The following is a 23,929-nucleotide window of genomic DNA, read 5'->3' on the forward strand; positions in this document are numbered from 1 at the left end:
AAATTTAACAGCCTCCAAATGTGGGAGGAATTCTTCATTCATTTTATTTGTGGATATGCACAGAGCCCTGTTCTAGTCCTGGGCTGGGGGACACAGATGTGGTAGAGGATACAGTCTCTGCTTGAGGGATGGTGGGAGAAGATGCAGACCTGAATAGCAAGAGAAAAGGGCGCATGTTACAAACTAACAATGATTTGAAAGGTATTGTCAAGAAAGTATTTTGATGGCCCAGTGTGTACAGAGTATTGTGCTAGGAATAAAAGAGTCTAAGAGGTATGAAGCATCATTCTGATTTCTGAAAGGCTTAAAAAGGGGTGTATCAAATCTATATGAAAATTGGAAAAATGGAAAACATGAAATCGCTTTCATGAAGTATCAAATAAGTAGTATAGATAATTATTTGATAGAGCTGGGGAATAATGGGGTGCTGACTTGTTTGGAGAAACTGCACCAGAAGTCAGACGCATAGATCAACAGTTAATGGAATCTCAGGGCTTGGAGAGATCTGAGAGAACAATTAGTCCAACTTCTCACTAACTGCAGTAATTTCCACTACTACAGCCCTGACTAGTAGTTACGAGGTCTGTGCATCAAAAATTCCTAGTGTGATCAACCTACCTTATAAGGCTACACATTGCTCTGTTGGCTAGTTCATTCTTATATTGACTCCAAATTTTCCTCCATATGATTTTTTTTCTCTTAGAATCTAATTCCTTTTCTATATAGTAATCTGTTAAATATTTGAAGTTACTGCTTTAATTTTTGGGGTTTTTTTTAGTGTTTTAGCATGGAAAAGTTTCAAAATAGTAATAGTAAAGAGAGAGAAGAGTAAAATGAAATCATGGGCCCATCACTTGGCTTAACGGTAATTCCTTAATATCACCCATTATTTGACACATTTCAAAATCCCTTCCCCTCCTTTTAAAATTGTTCTTACTTAATTTGGGATCTTGTTGAAGTCCAAAAGTTATAAGGGGTTGATATATGCCCTAAATCAACTTTAATCATATATATATTACATATAACAAAGTGTACCCATTTTAGGAATATGGCTCAGTGAGTTTTAACAAATGTGTACACCCATGTAAAAACAACCGTAAGCAAATATGGAACATTTCCTTCGTTTGAAAAAGCTCCCTTGCGTACCTTCCCAGTATATCCCCTGAACTACCTGCTCCAGGCAACCACTGACAGAACTTTTTCTCATATAGATTAGCTTTTCCTGTTGTAGAATTACAATTATAAATGGATTTATAGTTAGGATTGAAATTTGCTCAGTCATATGGTAAGTTTATTTTATCTTAGAAACTGCCAAACTGTTCTCAAGGATGACTGTACCATTTTATACTTCCACTAACAATTTCTAAAACTTCCAGTTGGTCACATATTTGCTAACACCTGGTATTAGCAGTCTTAAGTTGTAGACATTCTAGTGGGCATGTCTTTGAGGCTTTAATTGTATTTCCTGATGCTTTATGATGTTGAGCGCTTTTTCATGTGGCCATAATTTTTTGTGGGTTTATGTGTGAAATAGCTCTTCAAATCTTTTGCCCCTCTTTATTTATTTATGTTCAATTTAATTTTTATTGGAGTACAGTTGATTTACAGTGTGTGTTTCAGGTGTACAGAAAAGTGAATCAGTTATACATATACATATATCCACTCTTTTTTAGATTCTTTTCCCATATAGGCCATTACAGAGTATTGTGTAGTGTTCCCTGTGCTATACACCAGGTCCTTATTGGTTATCTATTCTGTATATAGTAGTGTGTATGTGTCAATCCCAATCTTCCAATTATCCCTCCCCTCTTCTTACCCCCTGGTAACCATAAGTTTTCTACATCTTTAACTCTATTTTTAGATAAGTTCATTTGTACCCTTTTTTTAGATTCCACATATAAGTGATATCATATATCTCTGAATGACTTACTTCACTCAGTATGACCATCTCTAGGTCCATTCATATTGCTGCAAATGGCATTATTTTGTTGCCCTCCTTTAAACTGGGTTTTTTTCTTTCTAAATATTAAGGTCTAAGAGTTCTTTATATTCATATAGTTTAGATACAACTCCTTTGTCAATACATATTGCAAATAATTACTTCCAGACTCTGGCTTGGCCTTTCAATCTCTTAACATTGCCTTTTAAAGAGCAAATTTTTAACTTTGATGAGCACCATTTTATTAATGTTTACTTTTATGTAAAGTGCTTTTTATTTCCTGCCTAAGGAATCTGAGGCATTTCCAACGACATGAATATTTTCTCATGTTTTCTTCTAGAAGTTTTATAGCTATACCTTTCATGATTAAGTCTATGTTCCATTTTGAGTTAATTTTTGTGAATGATGTGAGGTAAAGGTCAGGTTTTATCCCCCCCCCCCAAATGGATATCCATTTGCTCCCATTCCATTTCTTTCCCCTTCAAATTACTTGGCACCTTGAGGTGAAATCAGTTGACCATATATGCATGTCTCTTACTGGACTTTATTCTGTTCCACTGATCTCTATTTCTGTCCTAAGACAATACCACACGCCTTTAATTACTACAGCTTTATAATAGGTCTTGCAGTCAGGTAGTTCTTTTGCAAAATTGTTTTGGCTATAGCATTTCCATTGCATTTCCATGTGCATTTTAGAATCAACTTATCAGTTTCTACAAAAAAGCTTGCTGAGAGTTTGATTGTTATTATATTGAATCTATAGATGAGTTTGGGAAGAACTGATATCAACAAATATTAAGGCTTCTAATTAAGTTCATCTCTACGTTCATTTAGATCTTCAATTTCTCTAAGCAATGATTTGTAGTTTTCACTGTACAAGTTTCATGTGTATTTTGTTTATGTATGCCATGTATTTCATGGTTTTTGATGTTGTAACTGGTATCTTTTACATTTTGTTTACAATTACTTTTTTTGCTGATGTGTAGAAATACAGCTGAGTTTTGTATGTTGACCTTGTACCATACTAAATTTACTTACTATTTACTTATCATCTTAGTACTTATTTACTAAATTATCTATTATTTCTAGAGGGAGCTGTAGATTTCATAGGATTCTCTGTGTAGATGATCATGTCATCTGTGAATAAACACACCTTTTTAAAAAAAAGTCAGATTAATTAAAGCATAATTTACATCTAGTAAAATTCACCCTTTCTGTGTACAGTTCTATGAGTTTTCACATTTTTTCAAAAAATTTTTGTGTCCCCTTTCTCTTGCCTCTCCTTCTAGGACTCTAACTATACATGTGTTAGCTCACTTTATGTAGTTCCACAGGTCACTGAGTCTCTGTTCTTTTTTGTTGTTGTTTTTTAGCCCTTTTATGTCTTTGCTTCAGTTTAAGTACTTCCTGTTGCTGTCTTCAAGTTCATTGATCTTTTCTTTTGTGGAATCTAATCTGTTGTTAAGCCCATCAAGTGAATTTTTTATTCCTGATATTTTATTTTTTAGCTCTAAAAGTTCCACTCAGTTCTATTTTATATCTTCCATTTCTCTCCTTAGTATGGTCATTTAAAAAAAAATTCTTAAGTATATTTTATGATTCTTTTAAAGCTCTTTAAAGCTAACATTCTGTCATCTCTTGCAATTTCTTGGTCTGTTTTTACTTATCTCTTAGTTATGGGATACATTTTCCTGCCTTTTTCCATGTCTAAAGTTTTTTTTTTTTTGGTTTGTTTGTTTTTGTTTGTTGGTTGGATGCTAGGCACTGTGAATGTGAATGTTGTTGGGTGCCTGGGTTTTGCTGGCTTCCTTTAAAAAGTATTGAAGTTTGTTTTCCTAAGCTGTTAAGTTACTTGATGATCAGCTTGATCCTTTCTAGTCTTACTTTTAAGATCTGTTAGGAGGTATAGTATATGTATAGTCTTTACTCCAGGGCTAGTATTTCCCTACTATGATGATGTTATTCTTCTGTAATGTACTAAATGCCTTGAGCATTCATTAACATTAATTCATGCTGACTAGCTGAAATACAAATGTCTTCCAGCCCTGTGTTAACTGGGAATTGTTTAGCTTCCAGCCTCCTTATAGTTGTTCTTTTTGCCTGTAATTGTTCTTTGCTGATCCACAAGGAATCTTGCTTACAAAGGCGCTGCTTTGAGTTCAGCCCAAGACTGAAGGAGTCATCCTTGCAGATTTCTGGAACTCTTTCTTTGTAGTTCTCATCTTTCTAGTAACTTTCCCTGCATATTTCAGGCACTTCAGTCTCCTTGAGCTCTAATCTCTGCCTCCTAGTGAGATGGTGTACTCTGCTTTGGTTCTCCCTGCCTGTTCTGAGGTCTAGAAAGTGCCTCTAGGTAGAAAGCTGGGTGATCACAGGGCTCACCTCATTTGTTTCCCTTCTCTCAGGAGACACAATTGTGTGCTGCCTATTGTTCTATTTCTGAAAAACTATTTTTTTTCATATATTTTGTCCAGTTTTCTAGTTATTTTCAGTGGGAGGGCAAGTATCAGATTAGCTACTCTGTCTATAGATGTCTCTTTTTTGTTTGTTGCAATGTATTCATTGAAGAAACAGGTTTGGCTGCTAGGGGGTATCATAGTGTGGATTTTGCTAACTGCATTCCCCTAGTACAATTGAACCTTTTCCCTTGTTCTTTATATTTCTTGGGAATTGGTTGGTCAGATTGGTAGTCAGATTCAGTTTCAATTTTGTTTGGCAAGGATACTTAATAGAAGATGTATACTTCTATCAGGAGGCAGCTAATGTGTAGATGTCCCTCTTTTTTTGATGTTACTAGTCATTGGTGACATTGACTAAATCTGTATCATAGGCTGCAGAATGGTAATTGACTGTATTATTCCTACTTCATGTAAAGGCGGGGATACTTCTACAAAGAGAAATTTACAATCACCTATGCTTTACACTGAGATTTGGTGTGTATAGTTAAGGCAGTATAAATACTTGATTCCTTCTGTTTAAATAGTTTTCAAAATAGTGAGTTGTCTTCCCAGCATTATCCAGAGATTCCCAGAGGCTTTTGTGTGTGTGTCTCTTCTAATTCTTTTTTAAGAATCATCATGATGTCATGAATTTGAAAATATTTAGTGTGTTACAATCCACTGTAGTTATTATTCTTATCAGTGCTCAATTTCTCCCATTGTTGGTCAGTGGGAAACTCTTCAGCTTGGCTCCTGGGCCCTTTTGACACCACCTCATGGTCGCTGATACCTTCCTTGCTTTCTAATGTAACTAGATGTTCCAAGCTCATTTTGTACATTTTCTGCCCAGATCTCGAAGGAGCTATTTCTCTAAAGAGCCCTGGTTCCTCTTAGTAGGAAATGGTATTTAGAGGCAACATTCTGGGTACTAAGATTGCTTATTGCTTTTGAGTTGGCCATCAGGTCTAGGCCTTTTTTAGAGGACAAAGCTAGGAAATATGTGGGGATTTTCTTATGTGAATATTCATCATGATGCCACGTGGATGCTCCCAATCAGAATTAAGGATGCTAGTGGAATTTAAGGTAACCACATCTATCTGACATAGTATTTTCTTTCTTCATTGTTGGAAATCTCAGTTTTTACTGACATCAACATAATTATTTACCTTATTTTACAATATTCACATAACAGTATTAAAAATACCAATATCAACACTGCCACCAGCGATACATTATTGAAAATATTGCAAGCATGTTTTGCAATTCTTTTTGTCTTTAACCTATATCCCACTAGGGTATGCCTGAAATAATTCCTTCATGTTGTTCTGCCACCAACTTGATACACAGTTAGGTTAATTATTTCATATTTGCTTTCAATTTTTAGGGATTTTTAAAAGATTTTTTATTTTATAATTATCTAACATTTACAAGAGCCCAAGTCAATTTGTAAAACAAGGTCTATTCAGAGAAGTGTAACTTTTGTCCTAGTTTTGTCCAACCTGTTGATACCCTTCCTCTATAGGTATTTTAAAAATTAATTTCATTATCTACCCTACCATTAAAAAATAAGCAAATGATTTCTGCATCTAGCCAAGATAGATTTTTAGGTACCAGCTTTACCCTCCTAACTGAAACAGCTAAAAAGAAAAAATCAGACAAAACACATGAAACAACAGTTTTCAAGTCATCAGGTAACAGAGGACAGTAATTCCTGAAAGACAGGGAACAGATGCCATGAGGGCTACAATTGTTACATTTTATTGCCTTGAGAAAGTTCCCAGCCTGTGGCACAGAAAGGAGGAACCCTGAGTTAAGGGGATGGAGCTGAAAGTCCAGGGAAAGCAAAGCAGCTAGAATTCACAGTGCGGAGTACCAAAAGGAGAGCACTACACAGAGAGAGAACCCTAGGGATCTTTGAGAGCACATGAGTGTGACAAGACTGTTCAAGGTCAGAGAAACACATCAGTGAGTAGAGGGAACAGTTGCTGACACAGGGCCAGGAACAGTACCTCCTAATTCTAGGGGAATTGGGTAGAGTTTCAGAAGGGTCTTGCCTCAGACTAAATGTTGCTCATGTCTTACATAACAAATCTTAAAAGCAAGACCCAAAAGAATCAAATTGTTTCCCAGTAATTTACCTGCATCCCAGGACAAAGCTTAAGAATATCTGTTGTATTAGTTAGGGTTTTCTAGAGAAACAGAACCAAGAGGATATACATATAGGAAGAGATTTATTACAAAGAATTGACTTACACAGAGATGGAGGCTGAGAAGTCCCACAGTATGCAGTCTGCAAGCTGGAGACCCCACAGAGCTGGTGTTGTAATCAGTCCAGAGTCCAACGGTGTGGGGACCCGATGATGCGATTCTAGTCTAGGTCTGAGGGCCTGAGAACCAGGAGCACCAAGAATAGAAGACTGATGTTCCAGCTCAAATCAGGGAAGAAGGGACAAATTCCTTCTTCTGCATTTTTTTTCTATTCAGGCCCTCAGTGGATTGGATGATGCCCACACTGGAGAGGGCAATGTACTTTACTGATTCCATCAATTCAAATGCTAATCTCATCTGGAAACACGCACAGACATATCCCAAAATGACATTTAATCTGGGTACCCCATGATCAGCCAAAGTGACATAAAAAATTCACCATCACATTTATTCATAATGTATGGCATCCAGTCAAAGATTACCAGGCATGCGAAGAGGTGAGAAAAGATGACTTATGGTGAGGAGAAAAATCAGCCGATCAAAACCAACCAAGAACTGCCAGAGATGTTAGAATTAGGCAAGGATACTAAACAGTTATTATTACCATTTAAGTAAAGACATGAAAGATTTTTTTTTAAAGAAAAGACCCAAATCAAACTTCTAAAGATGAACTGCCTGAGGTGATAAATATACTGGGTGGGATTAATACTAGACTAAACATTGTAGATGAAAAGATTAGTGAACTTGAAGATATAGTAATAGAAGCTATCCAAAATGAAACGTACAGGAGAAAAAAGACTCAAGAAAAATGAACAGGTCGGGCTTGCCTGGTGGCGCAGTGGTTGAGAGTCTGCCTGCCGATGAAGGGAACATGGGTTCGTTCCCCGGTCCGGGAAGATCCCACATGCCGCGGAGCAGCTAGGCCCTTGAGCTATGGCCGCTGAGCCTGCGCATCCGGAGCCTGTGCTCTGCAACGGGAGAGGCCACAACATTGAGAGGCCTGCGTACCTCAAAAAAAAAAAAAAAAAAAAAGTACAGGTCATCACTGAGCTGTGGGGACACTTTCAACAACTGTAATAAGTGTATAACTGGAATCCCTGCAGGAAAGGATAGAAGAGGTGTCCAGAAAATTATTTGAAGAAATAATGGGTGAAATTTTTCCAAAATTTATGAAAACTATAGACCCACAGATCTAAGAAGTTCAATGAAACCCAAGTATAAGAAGCATGAAGAAAACTACACCAAGACATATCATAATCAAGTTGATCAAAATAAGTGATAAAGAGCAATCTTAAAAGCAGCTAGAGAAAAGAGATTTTAGGAAGTAAGATAAGGTTGACGTCAGGTTTCTTGTTGGAAACAAGGAATGGGAGAATACAGTAGAATAATATCTTTTAATATACTTCAAGGACTTCCCTGGTGGTGCAGTGGTTAAGAATCCACCTGCCAATTCAGGGGACATGGGTTCAAGCCCTGGTCCGGGAAGATCCCACATGACATGGAGCAACTAAGCCCATGTGCCCCAACTACTGAGCCTGTGCTCTAGAGCCCATGAGCCACAACTACTGAGCCCACATGCCTAGAGCCTGTGCTCCGCAACAAAGACAAGCCACCGTAAATGAGAAGCCCGTGCACGGCAACAAAGAGTAGCCCCTGCTCGCCACAACTGGAGAAGGCCCACGCACAGCAACAAAGACCCAAAACAGCCAAAAAATTAATTAATTTAAAAAACATATATATATACTTCAAGAGCAATATTGTTAATGTCCAATAGCATACCCAGCAAAATAATTTTCAAAAACAAAGATTAAATGAAGATTTTTTCCCAACATACAAGAGCTGAAAGAATTCACCAGCACATCTGCACCATAAGAAATGTTAAAGGAAGACCTTTAGGCATAAGAAAAATGACAACAGATGGAAATAATGGAGCTACACAAAGGAGTGAAGAATGCAGAAATGGTAGCCATATGGGTAAATATATAAAACGATTATCTCATTATTTAAATATCTTTAAAAGTTAATTTACTGTTTAAAGAAAAATATTATTAATGTACTATGGGGTTTAGAAAATATGTAAAAATAAAACGTATGACAACAATAGTTTAAAGGTCAGGAGAGGGAGAAGTAGTAATAACTCTTGTGTAAAATTCTTATTGCATATATGAAGTAGTATAGTATCACTTGAAGGTAGACTGATAAGTTAAAGATGTATAGTATAAACTCTGAAGTAACCACTAGAATAACAAAACAAGGAGTTACAGCTAATAAACCAACAAAGGAGATAAAATAGAATCATTAAAAGGCTTGATTCAAAAGAAGGCAGAATTGGGGAAAAAGGGAACAAAGAACAGATGGGACAAATAGAAAAAAAAAAAAGATGCTAGGCTTAAACTTAATCATATCAAGCCACAGACTAGGAAGGAATCATTGCAAAGCATATATCTCATAAAGGACTTATATCCCAAATATATAAAGAACTCTCAAAACTCATTAATAAGAAAACTGATAACCCAGTAAAATAACAGCACCAAAGAAGATATGTGATGTGGACAGCAAATAAGCACAGTAAAAAAAAAAAGCTCAACATCATTAATTATGAGAGAAATGCAAATTTAAACCACCCTGAGTTATCACTGCACACAATAGAATGACTAAAATTAAAAAGACCAAGTGTTGGAGAAGATGTGGAGGAACTGCTGGTGGGGATATTAAAATGGTACAACCACCTTGGAAAACATTTTGTCAGTTCCTTAAAAAGGTGGACATACGCCTGTCAGATGATCCAGCCATCCCTCTGCTAAGCATTTACCCCAAAGAAAAACAAGTTATACATCCATAGAAGGCCTTGTATGTCAGTCTTCACTGCAGCTCAATTTGTAAAAGTCAAAAACTGGAAAAAAACCAAATGTCTATCAGCAGGTGAGTAAGTAAATAAATTGTGGTTTATCCCTACAATGAAACACTACTCAGCAGTAAAAACTAATGACCTACTGATATATGCAGCAACATGGATGAATCTCAATTTATACTGAGTGAGAGAAGCCAGAGAAAATAGAATACATAGTGAATTATTCCATATATATAAAACTTTAGGAAATGCAGACTAATCCATTAGGACAGAAATTCTGTGACAAGTGGTGGGAGGTAGGGTTACCAAGGAGATGAGACTTTTGGAGGTGAAGGATATGTTCATTATCTTGAATGTGATGATGGGTTCACAGATGCACTCATCTTATCCAGATGTGCACTTTAAATATGTGCAGTTTATTGCATGTCAGTTTTACCTCAAAGCTGGAAAAAAAATAATTTCTCCTTTTATTTTTTTAGATAAAAATATACTTTTCTCCACCCCCTTTTAAAAAGATATGTATATTCTAGACATCATACCCTAGCAGTATATAGAATTATTTGATTTCTTTTTTCCAGTTTCATAGGACAGTTGACTCTTGAACAATACGAGTTTGAATTGTTTGAATCCCTAATTATACGTGGATTGTTTTCACTAAATGCATACTACAGTATTACACAATCTGCAGTTGGTTGAATCCTCAGATACAGAAGGAGGATACCAAGGAAACTCGCATAAGGAGGGCCCACTGACTATAAATTGTATGGGGATTTTTGACTACTCAGTGGGTTTGTACCCCTAACCTCTGTGTCGTTCAGTGGTCAACTGCATACTTTAGTGCATTCAACAACTCTTCTGTCGATGGACAGTTTGGTTATTTCCCGTCTTTTGTTATTATAGATAATGCTGGAATAACATGGTTTTGTGCATATATCTTTCCAACATTTGTTGTTATATTTCTAGTATCTTTGAGATGGAAGTTTAGAAGTTGGATTGTTGCATCAGTAGGTAATTACACAGGTAATTTTGGGAGACGTTGCCAGATCACTGTTTATAGGGGTTGTTATCATTTTGTATAATGATCAGCAATGCATAAGAGTGCCCATTTCCTCTTCATTCTCTCACTAAGAGAATATGTTGTCAAATGTTTGGATCTTGCCAATATATGTGAGAAATGGTATCTCACTGTGGGTTTCATTTGTATTTCTTTCATTATGAGTGAGATAGAGCATGGTTCCCTGTTTGTGAGCTATTCCTACTTCTTTTCCTGAGGACTATCTATTCATTTTTTCAGCTCATTTTACTATAGGTTTGCTGGCCATTTTCTCTATTTGTAAAGTTCTTTATATTTTAGGAATATTAACCCTTTGTAATATGTTACAAATATTTTTTCCGCACGTTTTTTCCTTGTCAGGCTTTGCTTATTTTGTATTTTTGTGTCCACGGGCTGGACACTTTTTTTTTTTCTGCAAGTAATCAAGGTTACACATCTTTTCCCTTGGATTTTGAGACCTAATTAGGAAGGTGTTGCTCACTCATAATACATCCATATTTTTTTTGTAGTAGTTGTTTGTTCTCATTTTTTACATTCAGGTTTCTGACCCATTTGGAATGTATTCTTGTGAATAGTGAGAAGAAGATCGAATTTTTGTTATTTTCCATTTGGTTATCCAGTTAGGCCAACACCACCTTACTAAAAAGTCTGTTTTCCCCCCAACTGACTCTTACTGTATGCTGAGTTGCCAACGCAGTTGGGCCTATTTCTAGATTTTCTGTTCTGTTCCATGGTCTGTCTGTCTGTATTATTGGGCCAGTACCAGACTTTTCATTACAGAGCCTGCTTCAACCGCCTGCCTACCTTCCACCTATGCCATGCCCTTCTTTTTCAGGCTTTTCCTGCCTGATTGTTCTAATGAATTGGCTTTATATTCAACTTATAGACATACCTTTAAAATCTGCAAACATCGTTTTCTCCCCCAGGTTAAATATCCTTAGTTTCTTCCACTTTCAGAACGCAATTTCCAGACTCTTCCTTGCCCTTTTCCACAAATCCTATAACCCTAAAATGTGGGACCCAGAACTGACCTCACTGGCATAGGTGTGGTAATGACAAGATTCCCTAGAATTACACTTTTTAAAGGGGCATCGGCACGAATGTGGGACAGTGTGGACATTTGGAATCCAGGAAGGGCAAAAGCAAGCAGGACTGGAGCGGGCCGGGAAGGAACCTGGCCCAGGAGACGGCGGCCGAGGCAGGGGGTGGTCCATCGAGGGAGCGGGAGCAGCTGATCTCCTGTCTGGGCATTTTAGGGCAGGTGCCCGGCGTCTCAGCACCTAGTGACAAAAGGATCCAGCCTCTGGGCAGGAGTTAAGTGGCTGGCCTTTCTCCTTTCCCCCAGCCCTCGCCCACTCTCCTCCTTCTCGAAGCTCCCGGGCCCATGGAACAGCGCTTTCTCTCCCAGTTCCTGCCGCAGGTGAGCCCCTTCATCTTCGCCTCGTTACTTGGTTGCTTCCGCGGAGGTCTCTTCGCTCTGCTCCCCCGCCCCGCTCGACCGTTGGTTTCTTCCGCTACGGCCCCGCCTACGGCGGGCCCGGCCTCCGTAGACTCGTGTACTTCCGCCCGGGGCCGTGTCTGATGACGTGTTTTACTGGAGGAGTAGGGCGAAAGTGCAAGCGGCCGGGGCAGGCGAAGTTCAGTCCCAGGTTCCGCCCCCTGAGCCGGGTCCTTTCCGAAGGAGGAAACGGTGACAGAGTGGGGGTCCGGTGTCATCCCGCGGGGGAAGCGTCGCCTCCGCTCCGCTGTCCCGTCACGATGGACTCAGTTCCTGCCACTGTGCCTTCTGTCACCTCTTCCCCGAGGGACCCGGAGCTTCTGGGACCTCTGTCGGTGCTCTACGCAGCTCTCATCGGCAGGCTCCTGGAGGTGACGGGCCCCGGCCCCCAGCTCTGGCGGGCGGGTACCCTGACGGACGGGGCGAAGAGGAAATAGAGTGTGTCAGGCCCGAAGCGGGCAGGACGTTTCGGTGCTGTTTAAGGAGATGTTGGGGGTGTATTTGAGAAGGTTTTGTCGCGTGTTCATTTTTTGAGTACTTACGATGTGCCAGGCGCTGTGTTACTTTCTGGTACACAGTCGTGATCAAAACAAGCGAGCGTTATCACGTCCCTACAGCTCAGCTCCTTTTCACGTTATCCTCCGCACCTTTGGGCGATGGGGCCAATATGATAGTTAACGTCTACAGGGCCGTGAAAACAGTGTAGAAGCAGACAGGAGCTTAATGCGCTGTCTTTGAGGAAACTTTTAAAATGAAAACATTGGGTTTATAGAAGACAGTTAAATTCAGAGCAGTCGATATCTAAACCAGTTATCAGGAAATGTTTGCAGTTTCTTAGCGTTTGTCCTTCTGTGAGTAGAAAACAGTTAAGATTTCAAATCTTAGAGGAAAAGCTGATTGTTTACGTTGTTCATTATCACTTCGGTTTTATTTGAAGCCATAAAAGATTCTATAGTATATTTCAACTTTTTGTTTTATGTGGTTTAAGTCATAAAAACCAGCTGAGAGAAAAGTATGATCCAGAGGGATTCGAGCCATGTGCTGGACAACATGATGTGTAGGGCTTATCGCAAAATGGAAATATAAGCTCAACGTAAAGACAGATTTATAATGTTTAAAAATACGTCAAGCCAAATAAGAAATAGGAAGCTGCCAGTATCCTCTTTTTATTGAAGCAGTGGAAACTATTGAAGAACTTTGAGGGGATCGCTATCTAATGCAGTTTGAATTAGATTTCTGCGGATGATTCTCTGTGACTGCTTTATTGTAAATTTCTTTCAGGTTTCCCACAATTTCTAATCTCTCTATTTCAGCTAGTTGCTACATTGCCTGATGATGTTCAGCCTGGGCCTGATTTTTATGGACTGCCCTGGAAGCCTGTACTTACCACTGCCTTCTTAGGAGTTGTTTCATTTGCCATTTTCTTCTGGAGAACTGTCCTTGCTGTGAGTAAATAAAATTAACGTACACCTTTAGACTCATAAATACAGGACTGTTTTATAATCACTTGCCCTTTTGTTTCTTTTTTAGTTACTAAGTTGAACACAAATTAATATTTATAATCCAAGCTAACAGTGTAATCTTTGTTGGTAAAGACATAGGTGAACAAGATGACATGTGTATAATCTCAATGGGAAAACTTCAGTTTATAAATCAGAAGCCTTAAAAATGTTCATGTCCTTTTATATAGTATAATACCATATCTAATAGTCTATTCTAAAGAAGTAACCGATCATACATTAGGGATCTTGTACAGGGTGTTAAAAATGGAACCGTATTTATTAGAGTGAAAACTTCACAGAACCTAAATGATCCATCATGGGGGGGTTATTAAATTATTGTTCATCTATATAATGAGATATTAGGCAGCTCTTAAAATTTATGTATTCCAGAGACATTGGGGCACAGAAAGTGCTCACAATTTAATGTTAAGTGGAAAAAAGCAGAAACCAAGACTTTAAAGTATAGATAAACTGTGTATTATATAAATGCATATATACGTACAGAAAAAATGCTGCAAATGGTAAAAATATATATCAGGAGAAGAGGTAAATTTTCAGTGCTTTTCCTTATATATATCTGTTTCACAGATTTTTCTAATTTGATCATGTGCTGTTGTGTTCAGAAAACATCTTTTTATTTGGAAATACATATTATATAGTGTCCAAAGACACTATTAAAATTTTTATTCCTTAGGGTCTTTTTCTGTGCATAATTTGTCTTTCATGCTTATATACATATATATATATGTATGTATGTATGTATTCTCGTACAGATACATGCTTATGATTCTGTTTCGTGGTCATCTAACATAATTGAGGAAGAAGTCATTCTGTGTAAATGAGCTTTGCAGATGAAAAGCTTTCAGTTTCAGTTGAAGCTTAACGATTAAATGGCCAAAAGCATTGGATGAGTACCATTCTAAACTTTGAGTATTCTGATTTCTTAATTTTATCAGACATGTCATTGTTAATAAGCTTTCTCTCCTTGCACAAGTGATTGTAAAATCACTTAAAAAGAAGGGTCTTTTGCCTGGATTCTTGTGAAGACTCCTTAAACCTCGTGGGGCTTTCCCTCAGATACAAGGAAAAAGAATAGAAAGGGTGAACAGAAGGGAACACAGTGAAACCGTTTTCTGTTTCCCACTCTTGACTCTCGCATCTCAAAAGCCCTGACATGGCTTAGGTTTTTAGACGGTTATGTAGGCTTTTTGTCCTAACTGCTGCCTTGCAGCCTCAACATTTGGGACCTTGGTCCCTACTCTCATTGCCTGCTTGTTGCATCTTCCTGCTTTCCCTCGCCTGTTGATTTGGGTGAAAGGATAAAGGAAGCTTACTCCCTCATTAGCAAGGCTGTGACATTAGAGAAATAGTTATTTATTTCTGTGTTGGAACTCTGAATGCAGTTTCCTGGAAGAGCATCATTAAAAATGGTATTAGATACTGTAATAATATTGAGATCACGGATGATTTGTGGACTGATCTGAGCATCTCATCACCATGACGTTTGACAAGGGAAATAAGTTCTGGGTTACAAAGACATTTAGTAACACTTTTTTAAAAATTGAGTACTGCTTGGACTTTATTCTCCTGTAATTCGGTGCTGTCTTTAGGAGATGATTTAGAAGATGTTAGCTGTTATTTCTCTCATTGCTTGTGTATTTTCCTGTAGCAGTCTTCTTTTCCCTTTTAGATTTATGACTGCTATTTTTAGGGGGTTGGGAAAATCAGATGCTCTAGTCTGTTAGATTTCTAAATTCACCCAATAGCCAACTTTGATTAGGAATTCTAAGATGTTTTCTGATGAAAGAGGCATATCTTAGTACAACAATCATGCCTTTAATTGTGTTTCCTCAGAGTCTTTTTCAATTATCATTGTTTCTAGATCTCATTCGGGCTATTTCGGGTTGTCAAATAAATGATTTGGATAAGTGAAACATTAGTATGTTTAATATGAAACCACTATTCGTCTTCACTTTTTTAAATTGAGAAATAACTGACTAGTAACATTATATGAGTTTCAGGTGTACAAATAATAATTTGATATTTGTATATATTGCAAAATGATTGCCAATAAGTCTAGTTATTAACATCCATCACCAATACATAGTTACAAGATCTTTTTTCCCCTTTCCCCCCCTTTAAGATCTGCTCTTTTAGCAACTTCCATATATATAATAATCCCTTTCCATTATGGAACTTAAGTGCTCTTTTAATAAGATTGGTGCTCATTGAAAAGATACGTGAACGTATCTTTTTATTTATTTATTTATTTATTTATTTTTGGCTGCGTTTGGGTATTCATTGCTGTACGTGGGCTTTCTCTAGTTGTGGTGAACGGGGGCTACTATTGGTTGCAGTGTGCAGGCTTCTCATTGTGGTGGCGTCTCTTGTTGCAGAGCACGGGCTCTAGGCGCGCGGGCTTCAGTAGTTGTGGCACACGGGTTCAGTAGTTGTGGCTCACGGTCTCTAGGGCGCAGGCTCAGTAGTTGTGGTGCACGGGCTTAGTTGCTGCATGGCATGTGGGATCTTCCCGGAGCAGGGATCAAACTTGTGTCCCCTGCATTGGCCAGCGGATTCTTAACCACTGCCCCACCAGGGAAGTCCCCGTGAATGTATCTTTAGTTGCAAAAATATGGTATTTACCTTAGTGCTTTTATCTATCAGAAACTTAATGAAGTATCACTACCAATTAAATTTGAAATTTTTTTTAGCCTTTTCTTATTTTTTAATCCTGTGGATCCTTATGCTGAACCAAACCATTATTAAATTTTCATTCTGTTATGATTTGACTATTGTGTTAAGCACTATAATATTTCTATTAATAAGATGTCTTGATATCAAGTTTAATTTTATTTCTCTCTCTTTTAGGTAAAGAATAGAGTATATCAAGGTAAATATTCAGGCTTATTTTGTTATTTGTACTGTTCCCTCAGTACTGGTATTTGATATGAGTTTTGTGCAAGCTGACAGTAGATCTGGTGACTTCGGATCTCTGATTGACTTACTAACTCCTGAACATTTTACTAATCCTAGGTTGCTAGCTTAGATGACAGAGTAGATGGCGATGCTAGTAGATGAGATAGGAGTTGAGGTGGCAACAGGGAGAAGAGGATTCGGCTCGGGCAGATTGAATGTTGAAGTAGTGCGGTTTATTACCTGTGAACAGTGTTCCTGTGCTACTGGTTTATTCAGTACAGTGAATGCGTAGTTAAGTAGATAATTTGAGGAATAGAGGTATGTCAATATGCTTACATTTTCTGTTTCTATTTACAAATGGCATATATATGAAATGATCACATTTTCTGAGACGAAAGGTGCTCATGAAGGGGGAAGACATTGAGCTAAAACATTTTACTGTATTTCCTGTCTTTGAAATAAATTTAAATTGGAATCTCATTGAAGTAAGGGTTATTATTATGTTTTTCTTAAATGTTAATATTTTTACATCCTTAGTGCTGTTAACTACAGTTTGCTTTTTAAAGCCATAATAGTTATGCTGAGTTCATTTCCCTCAGAGTGCCAGATAGCATGTCTTTGCTGCTAATGCATTGGGTGATTCAATTTTTGATGATTTTATGGATTTCCCCCCCTTTTCAGTCACTGAACAGCAAATTTCTGAGAAGTTGAAGAATATCATGAAAGAAAATGCAGAGCTTGTACAAAAATTATCAAGTTATGAGCAGAAGGTATTAATTATTCTTTTAGCTTTTTCCCCCTGTGGTTCCAGCTCGAATTATTTCCTCCTGTCTTATAGTTCAGTTGTTATGGTGTTTTTAAATCATATTAAAAAAAATTTTTTTTATCTCCTACAAACTATCCAAATGTGAAGCAGTCATCATATGTGTAAAGTACTGCTTTCTTCTCTGAGGGATCTCCTGTTTGGAGATAAGTTTTTTTTTTTCTTTTGGCTGTACGGCCCGACATGTGGGTTCTTCCCTGACCAGAGATCAAACCTGTGCTCCCTGCAGTGGAAGTGCGGAGTCTTAACCACTGAACCACCGGGGAAGTCCTTGAGATAAGTTTTGGTAACACTATAATTTATGTTTCTAAATTTTGAATGCTTTATTTTATTTAGATCAAGGAATCAAAGAAACATGTTCAAGAAACCAAGAAACAAAACATGATTCTCTCTGATGAAGCAATTAGATTTAAGGTAAAAATCCCTTCTCTTTTTGAGATTACATTCTAAAGACAAAAGAAAAATAATGAGTAATTATTATTAATACCTTTTTTTGTAGGATAAAATCAAGAATCTTGAGGAAACTAATGAAATTCTGGGTGACACAGCTAAAAGTTTGCGTGCTATGTTAGAATCTGAGAGAGAACAGAATGCGAAGAATCAGGACTTGGTAAGAGTTTCGCTGTTAAGTGTTACTGTAAATTGGCTTTTGAACTATTTTGTAGGTTGGGTGAGATGAACTCTGCATTTTCCCGTGCTTGAACTCGAATAATATTGGGAGTCAGGGAAGTTGAACCTACTTCTATTCATTTTCGTGGAATTTTAAATGCTAATACCCCAAGTTATTAATTTTACAGGCCTCGGAAGTACTTTTGTCCTCAGCCCTGGGTAATTTTCATATTGCTTGGCTCTGCCCTTTGGAACATGTAGAGCAAATAAGAAATAGTTGCCCCTTTGAGTGGTCTTAGTACTTTGTTTTGATTTGTTTTTGCATGGTTCTTTTCTAAAAATAAACTTTAAATGCTAGAACAGTTTTTTTTAATTTTTATTTATTTATTTATCTTTGGCTGAGTTGGGTCTTCGTTTCTGCGCGTGGGCTTTCTCTAGCTGCGGCGAGCGGGGGCTACCCGTCGTTGTGGTGCGCGGGCTTCTCAGTGCTGCGGCTTCTCTTGTTGCGGAGCCTGGGCTCTAGGTGCGCAGGCTTCAGTCGTTGTGGCGCACGGGCTTAGTTGCTCCGCAGAATGCAGGATCTTCCTGGACCAGGGCTCGAACCCGTGTCCCCTGCATTGGCAGGCAGATTCTTAACCACTGCACCACCAGGGAAGTCCCTAGAACAGTTTTTGAATTACATAAAAGTTGGAAAGATAGTAGAGAGGGTTCCCATATATCACACACCCAGTTAAGCTTGATCACCTGGCTGAGGTAGTATTTGCCAGGTTTCTCTGCTATAAAGTTACCCTTTTTCCATCCTCTGCATATTGTACTCTCTGGAAGGAAGTTACTGTGCACAGCCCACAGTTAAAGAGTGCAGAGTTAGGCTCCACCTCCGTGACAAATTCCTCGATACATTTTGGAATTCTGTATCTGAGATTCAGCTCTTCCCCCTCAAGTCCAGCCATTTTTAGTTTAGCAAGAGAACTTTTAAGTGACCTTGGGATTTTTTTCTCTACCACTAGGAAAAATCATTGATGTGAACTGGTTTACTTGAATTTTTTTTTCATTTTCTTTCCTTTGACTTTTTTGGCTCGTCATGTACCACATTATTTCATAACTAGGAACGTTGCGGATGGTATGAAATATTTATGTTTTCAGTATTTTCTTTCCTCATGTCTTTACAGTGTTGACTTTTCTCCTAGGCCAAGAATGGATCACCTGCTTTTACCTGCTATCTAGGGGATGGCTCTGGGATGTGTTTTGTTCATGTTTCTTCTTTTTATCATATATCCCAGTGTTTCTACTGAAATTCTAATACATTTTTGTGTTCTTTTTCCCATGGCAGATATCAGAAAACAAGAAATCTGTAGAGAAGTTAAAAGATGTTATTTCAATGAATGCCTCAGAATTTTCAGAGGTAAAGAAAGCTCTCTACAATTCCTGGAAGATATATTAATATGATGTCTTAGTATTTTGAGGAGCAAACATTTGATGTGTGCTAGAAAATGCAAAAGACAAAAACCGTATGTCTAATTGGGAAAGTAACTTTTTGTGTGTTTTTCTTTGGAATTATTGCTCTAACAGGAGTGTTTTGCATTAGGTTCAAGTTGCCCTTAATGAAGCTAAACTTAGTGAAGAGAAAGTGAAGTCTGAATGCCATCGGGTTCAAGAAGAAAATGCAAGACTTAAGAAGAAGAAAGAGCAGGTAAAGGGAAGTTAACGTCATAGATTATGTAAACTAGAAAACCAGATAGCATTACCTCTTGAATATCTTTTCTTGGATATGGTGTTTAAGGAAATGAAGTATGTATGCAGGATTCAATTTTTAGATATGCAGGGTTTAAACTGCGCTCCCCAAATTGAGTGCATGTGTACATTCTCCATCTGTTCTAGGTTTTCTGTTCTTTTGTAAAATTCCTTGCAGCTATCAGGATGTTTAGTCTTTGTCTCATCCAGCACCAGCCAGTTATTAACTTGAATAGCCTCAAGAGGGCGATGGACTTGCTTCTTAGACCAAAGAATTAGGTATTTATTACCCTCCTTTGAGCAGTTACTGTTTCTCTGACCAAGGGACGGTTACATGATCTGGAGTCTGGACTTGGTAGGCAGTGAGACGTGCCCTTCTATTCCTGCTGGAAGTGAATTATTTGAACTGGCTGCAATTTTCTGAAGGATGCAATACACTAGATCAGTGTCCCTGACAGCTCTTAGGTTCTCACTGCAGTTCTGAGGGATGGAGTCACTCTCCCCTCTCCCTTAACCAAGAATGACGAGCCAAGGAGAAGCATGGCTCCCTGCTTCCCTGGCTCATTTTTTGTGGTCTTGCTGTCTCCAGTGCAAAAGCCATAACGTTCAGAAATTCACGTGTTTTAACTTTCCAGTTGCAGCAAGAAATCAAAGACTGGAGTAAATCACATGCTGAGCTCAGTGAACAAATCAGATCATTTGAGAAGTCTCAGAAGGATCTGGAAGTAGCTCTCACTCACAAGGATGATAATATTAATGTGAGTGCATTCTCCTGAATACATGCTTAACTCTCGTGAATTCTCATGAATCTGGGTAATTGAAATTGAGAGGCTCTTTCTAATAAATATCCTTTTGCTTCTTTTCTAGGCTTTGACTAATTGCATTACACAGTTGAATCAGTTAGATTGTGAATCTGAATCTGAAGGTCAAAATAAAGGAGGAAATGAATCAGATGAATTAGCAAATGGAGAAGTGGGAGGTAAGATTGGTTTCAGGGAGGTTGGACCTCTTTTTGCCTTCTAGTCTCTAAGTACACTGATGCTTTTTTCAGCGGTCTGAATTTCCTCTTTAGGGTTAAAGCTGTAGACGCCTGTCACTGAATTTGTACAGTTGGCCCTCCGAATCTGTGGGTTCACATCCGTGGATTCACCCGACTGCAGGTTGAAAATATTTGGAGAAAAAAATTCCGGATAGTTCAGAAAAGCAAAACTTCATTTTGCTGCATGCCAGCAGCTGTTTACGTAACATTTACATTGTATAAGGTATTATAAGTAACTTAGAGATGAAGTATGTGGGAAGATGTGTGTAGGTTATGTGCAAATGCTGTGCCATTTTATATAAGGGACTTGAGCATCCACGGATTTTGGTTTCCTGTGGGGGGGTTGGGGAGGGGGTCCTGGAGCCAATCTCTTGTGGATACCAAGGGACGACGATGCAGGTCTGTATGCGTTGGGCAGAGGTGGGTTGCTGGCTTGTGGTACAGCACTGGAGCCAGAGCAACATCAGTCCTGTCTCCCAGCTCTGTGTACTTACTGAACACTCCTCAGTAGGAGAAAGTTCCTTCTGAACTTCATGCTTATCACTTCTGTAGCTCTGTGGTTTTAGGGCCACAACCAATTTCAAAAGTACCGAGTGGTTGGAGCCGTAAACTTAACTAAGCAGTTAGAGTGGAGGCTAAAGGGAAAGAGTGTTTACTGATGAGAGAAATGTTTGTAGACACTCTATCCCAGGTTGGAGATTGTTCACACTGTGGGTGTTTTAAACTACACCTGGTAGCAGATTCAAGGGGAGAGCAGAGGAGTGAGTCTTTCTAAATAAGATATTTGACTGGGGGCAGGTAGATCTGAGAGAGGAGAAAGAGCTTGACTTCACATATCCCTTCTTGCTCAAGTACAGCATGGATAATATTTTTATTGTACAAACTGGGAATTCGTTTTTTCAACCTAAGTTTGCACATCTCTTAAAAGTCAAATAGCTGAATCAGTTCTTTTCGTTAGTTTGTTTTTTCATTGAACGTTTGAACATGATAATTGTTTGGGGGAAATCCAGAAAATATAGTTAAACAGCAAGGAAGGAAAGAGCACTGAAATCCTTTTGTTTTTTAGGTGACCGGAGTGAGAAGGTGAAAAAGCAGATTAAGCAGATGATGGACATTTCTCGGGTATAATCCTTTTTATAGAGTACTATAAGCGCCTGTGAATTCTTACTATGCCTCACTTTTAAGACTGTTTCTCTCTTCTGCAAATTTTAGACCCAGACTGCAATATCAGTAGTTGAAGAGGATCTAAAACTTTTACAATTTAAACTTAGAGCCTCTATGTCCACTAAATGTAACCTGGAAGGTAGGTTGCTTCTTGAAAAGAAATTGCCACTGGAAAAATAGAGTGGCTTCCTGTTTCCATGTTCTCACCCCCCTTAACACTGGCCTCCTCAGTAAGTTCTCCAGTTCTTGTGCACACAAAGCTCAAATGTTTTATCCCTTACAGACCAAATAAAGAAATTAGAGGAGGATCGCAATTCCCTGCAGTCTGCCAAAGCTGTACTGGAAGATGAATGCAAAACACTGAGGCAGAAAGTGGAGATTCTGAATGAGCTCTATCAGCAGAAGGAGATGGCTCTGCAAAAGTAAGGTTTTCGTGCTTCCTTGTTAACAATATTGTCATCTAACTAAATGTCTGTACTACTATAGATAATCTTGTCTTTTTTAAAGACTGTTTATAGTTTTTTCTGCCTGTAATTAGATTTGTCTTTCTTCCTTTCTACCTTGTTTCCCATAACTTGCAATTTTTTTTTCCATTTTAACTAATTGTCAGCAATTATTGCCTGTAATTTACTTGAAGCATAGTAGTTATACTACTATAGTAGCCTAGTAGTAGTAGTAGTAGTAGTAGTTATGATACCCCATAGTAGTTATGCATAGTAGTTATGCTATTAACAGGTACTAACAGTTGCTGTTCTGGAAGTGCTTCTTTTGACGATTCGTACCCTTTCTGAGGCTCCACCACTTATTCCACTTTTGCTGTTGTTAGTTATGTCATTCTGGTTTGTCTTGCATTTGTTCTACTAGTTTTTAATATAGCTTTTAAAAATCCTGAGTGATTTGTATGACATGATTTTAAATAGAATAAATACTTCAAAAGGAGTACTTAGATACTGACAGTATTGTAAGTTTTGGACTTAATATAGTCAATATTCAGACTATACATATATAATATGTAATTGTGGCAAGGTTGTTGGGAGTTTTGAATGTAGAAATGCTTGTTTCATCCTCAGAGCAACTTATGAGATAGGTACAATTATTATTTGTATATTAAGTATAGGAGGCTGAGGCTCAGAGAGACTAAGTAACTTACCCAATATCACATCGTAGTGAAGCAGGGCCTTGTACTAGGTTTTTCTGACTCTATAGCACATGCCCCTAACTTTTTAACTGCATGTGTTCTAAATGACAACCATATGGAAACCATAAAAAAAAAAAAAGAAATACCTGTTTCATGCGTACGTTTAGGTATTAATCTTTTGAAATATACATCTCAAATTTGGAGTTAGATATCTTTTGAAAGATACACTTTCATAGTTCAAGTTTTCTCCACCAAAAATACCTGAATCCTCTAAAATAGTTTATTGGTGGCAGTTGCTATTTGTGTTTGCTCCTATACTTCACTCTTTGGCATTTATAGCAGTCTATGAGCAGGCTTATTTTGCTAAGCGAATGTAATCTTTTTCATATGCTTAGGTTGCTATTGCCAGTTGCCATTAAACATTGGAACCATACCACTAACTTTTTCTCTAATTCTTTGCTCACCAAGAAATTAGTTTAGATTTTCCAAGTTTTATTCAGGCTAGCTCTAAATACCTGACTTGCTTCAGATAAATGTTTCCCATTTCAGTATTTATTATTATTTTTTAAAAAGCACTTCTCTGGCGACTTCCATGGTGGCTCAGTGGATAAGACTCCACACTCCCAGTGCAGGGGGCCTGGGTTCGATCCCTGGTCAGGGAGCTAGATCCCAAATGCATGCCGCAACTAAGAGTTCGCATGCCACAACTGAGGAGCCCGCGAGCCACAACTAAGACCCCACGCAGCCAAATAAATAAGTAAATAAATATTGGGGGCGGGGAGGAGGGCACTTCTCTGCCACCAGTAGTCATCTGAATCACCTAAATGGCAATTGTCTTTCTTTATGATATAGTCAGTGTGGCACTATTTTATTCAATTCTTCCAGCATCCATTCAGTCACCATGTCAGGGCACAAATTGCATGCAATTCATCCACAAAGCCACTGTGTGTGCTCAGGCCCAAGTCATCTTTTCTGCCAGCCCTTAACTAATCACCTATCTCCAGTTTCTCTTTCTTTTT

General features: G+C 38.2%; 1 protein-coding gene across 8 annotated transcripts in view; it reads left to right on the forward strand.

Moving 5' to 3' along the window:
* The window catches only part of MIA3 (MIA SH3 domain ER export factor 3), a 74,800-nt gene that overhangs the window by 39,068 nt on the left and 11,803 nt on the right, over positions 1–23,929 (forward strand). For 7 of the 8 annotated variants that reach the window (XM_081225433.1, XM_081225427.1, XM_081225428.1 and 4 more), the window contains exons 7-18: positions 13,302–13,433; positions 16,359–16,380; positions 17,088–17,176; positions 17,566–17,643; positions 17,729–17,839; positions 19,169–19,240; positions 19,424–19,528; positions 20,205–20,327; positions 20,437–20,548; positions 21,675–21,730; positions 21,821–21,911; positions 22,056–22,194. In XM_081225433.1, the coding sequence (XP_081081559.1) occupies positions 13,302–13,433; positions 16,359–16,380; positions 17,088–17,176; positions 17,566–17,643; positions 17,729–17,839; positions 19,169–19,240; positions 19,424–19,528; positions 20,205–20,327; positions 20,437–20,548; positions 21,675–21,730; positions 21,821–21,911; positions 22,056–22,194 (1,130 nt within the window). Of the gene's footprint in view, positions 1–12,072; positions 12,360–13,301; positions 13,434–16,358; positions 16,381–17,087; positions 17,177–17,565; positions 17,644–17,728; positions 17,840–19,168; positions 19,241–19,423; positions 19,529–20,204; positions 20,328–20,436; positions 20,549–21,674; positions 21,731–21,820; positions 21,912–22,055; positions 22,195–23,929 lie in introns of those variants that run through there. The other variant, XM_081225434.1, reaches the window with a different exon arrangement.

The sequence above is a fragment of the Mesoplodon bidens genome, assembly GCF_964165515.1.
Source record: "Mesoplodon bidens genome assembly, chromosome: 2".
Taxonomy (NCBI): Eukaryota; Metazoa; Chordata; class Mammalia; order Artiodactyla; family Ziphiidae; genus Mesoplodon; species Mesoplodon bidens.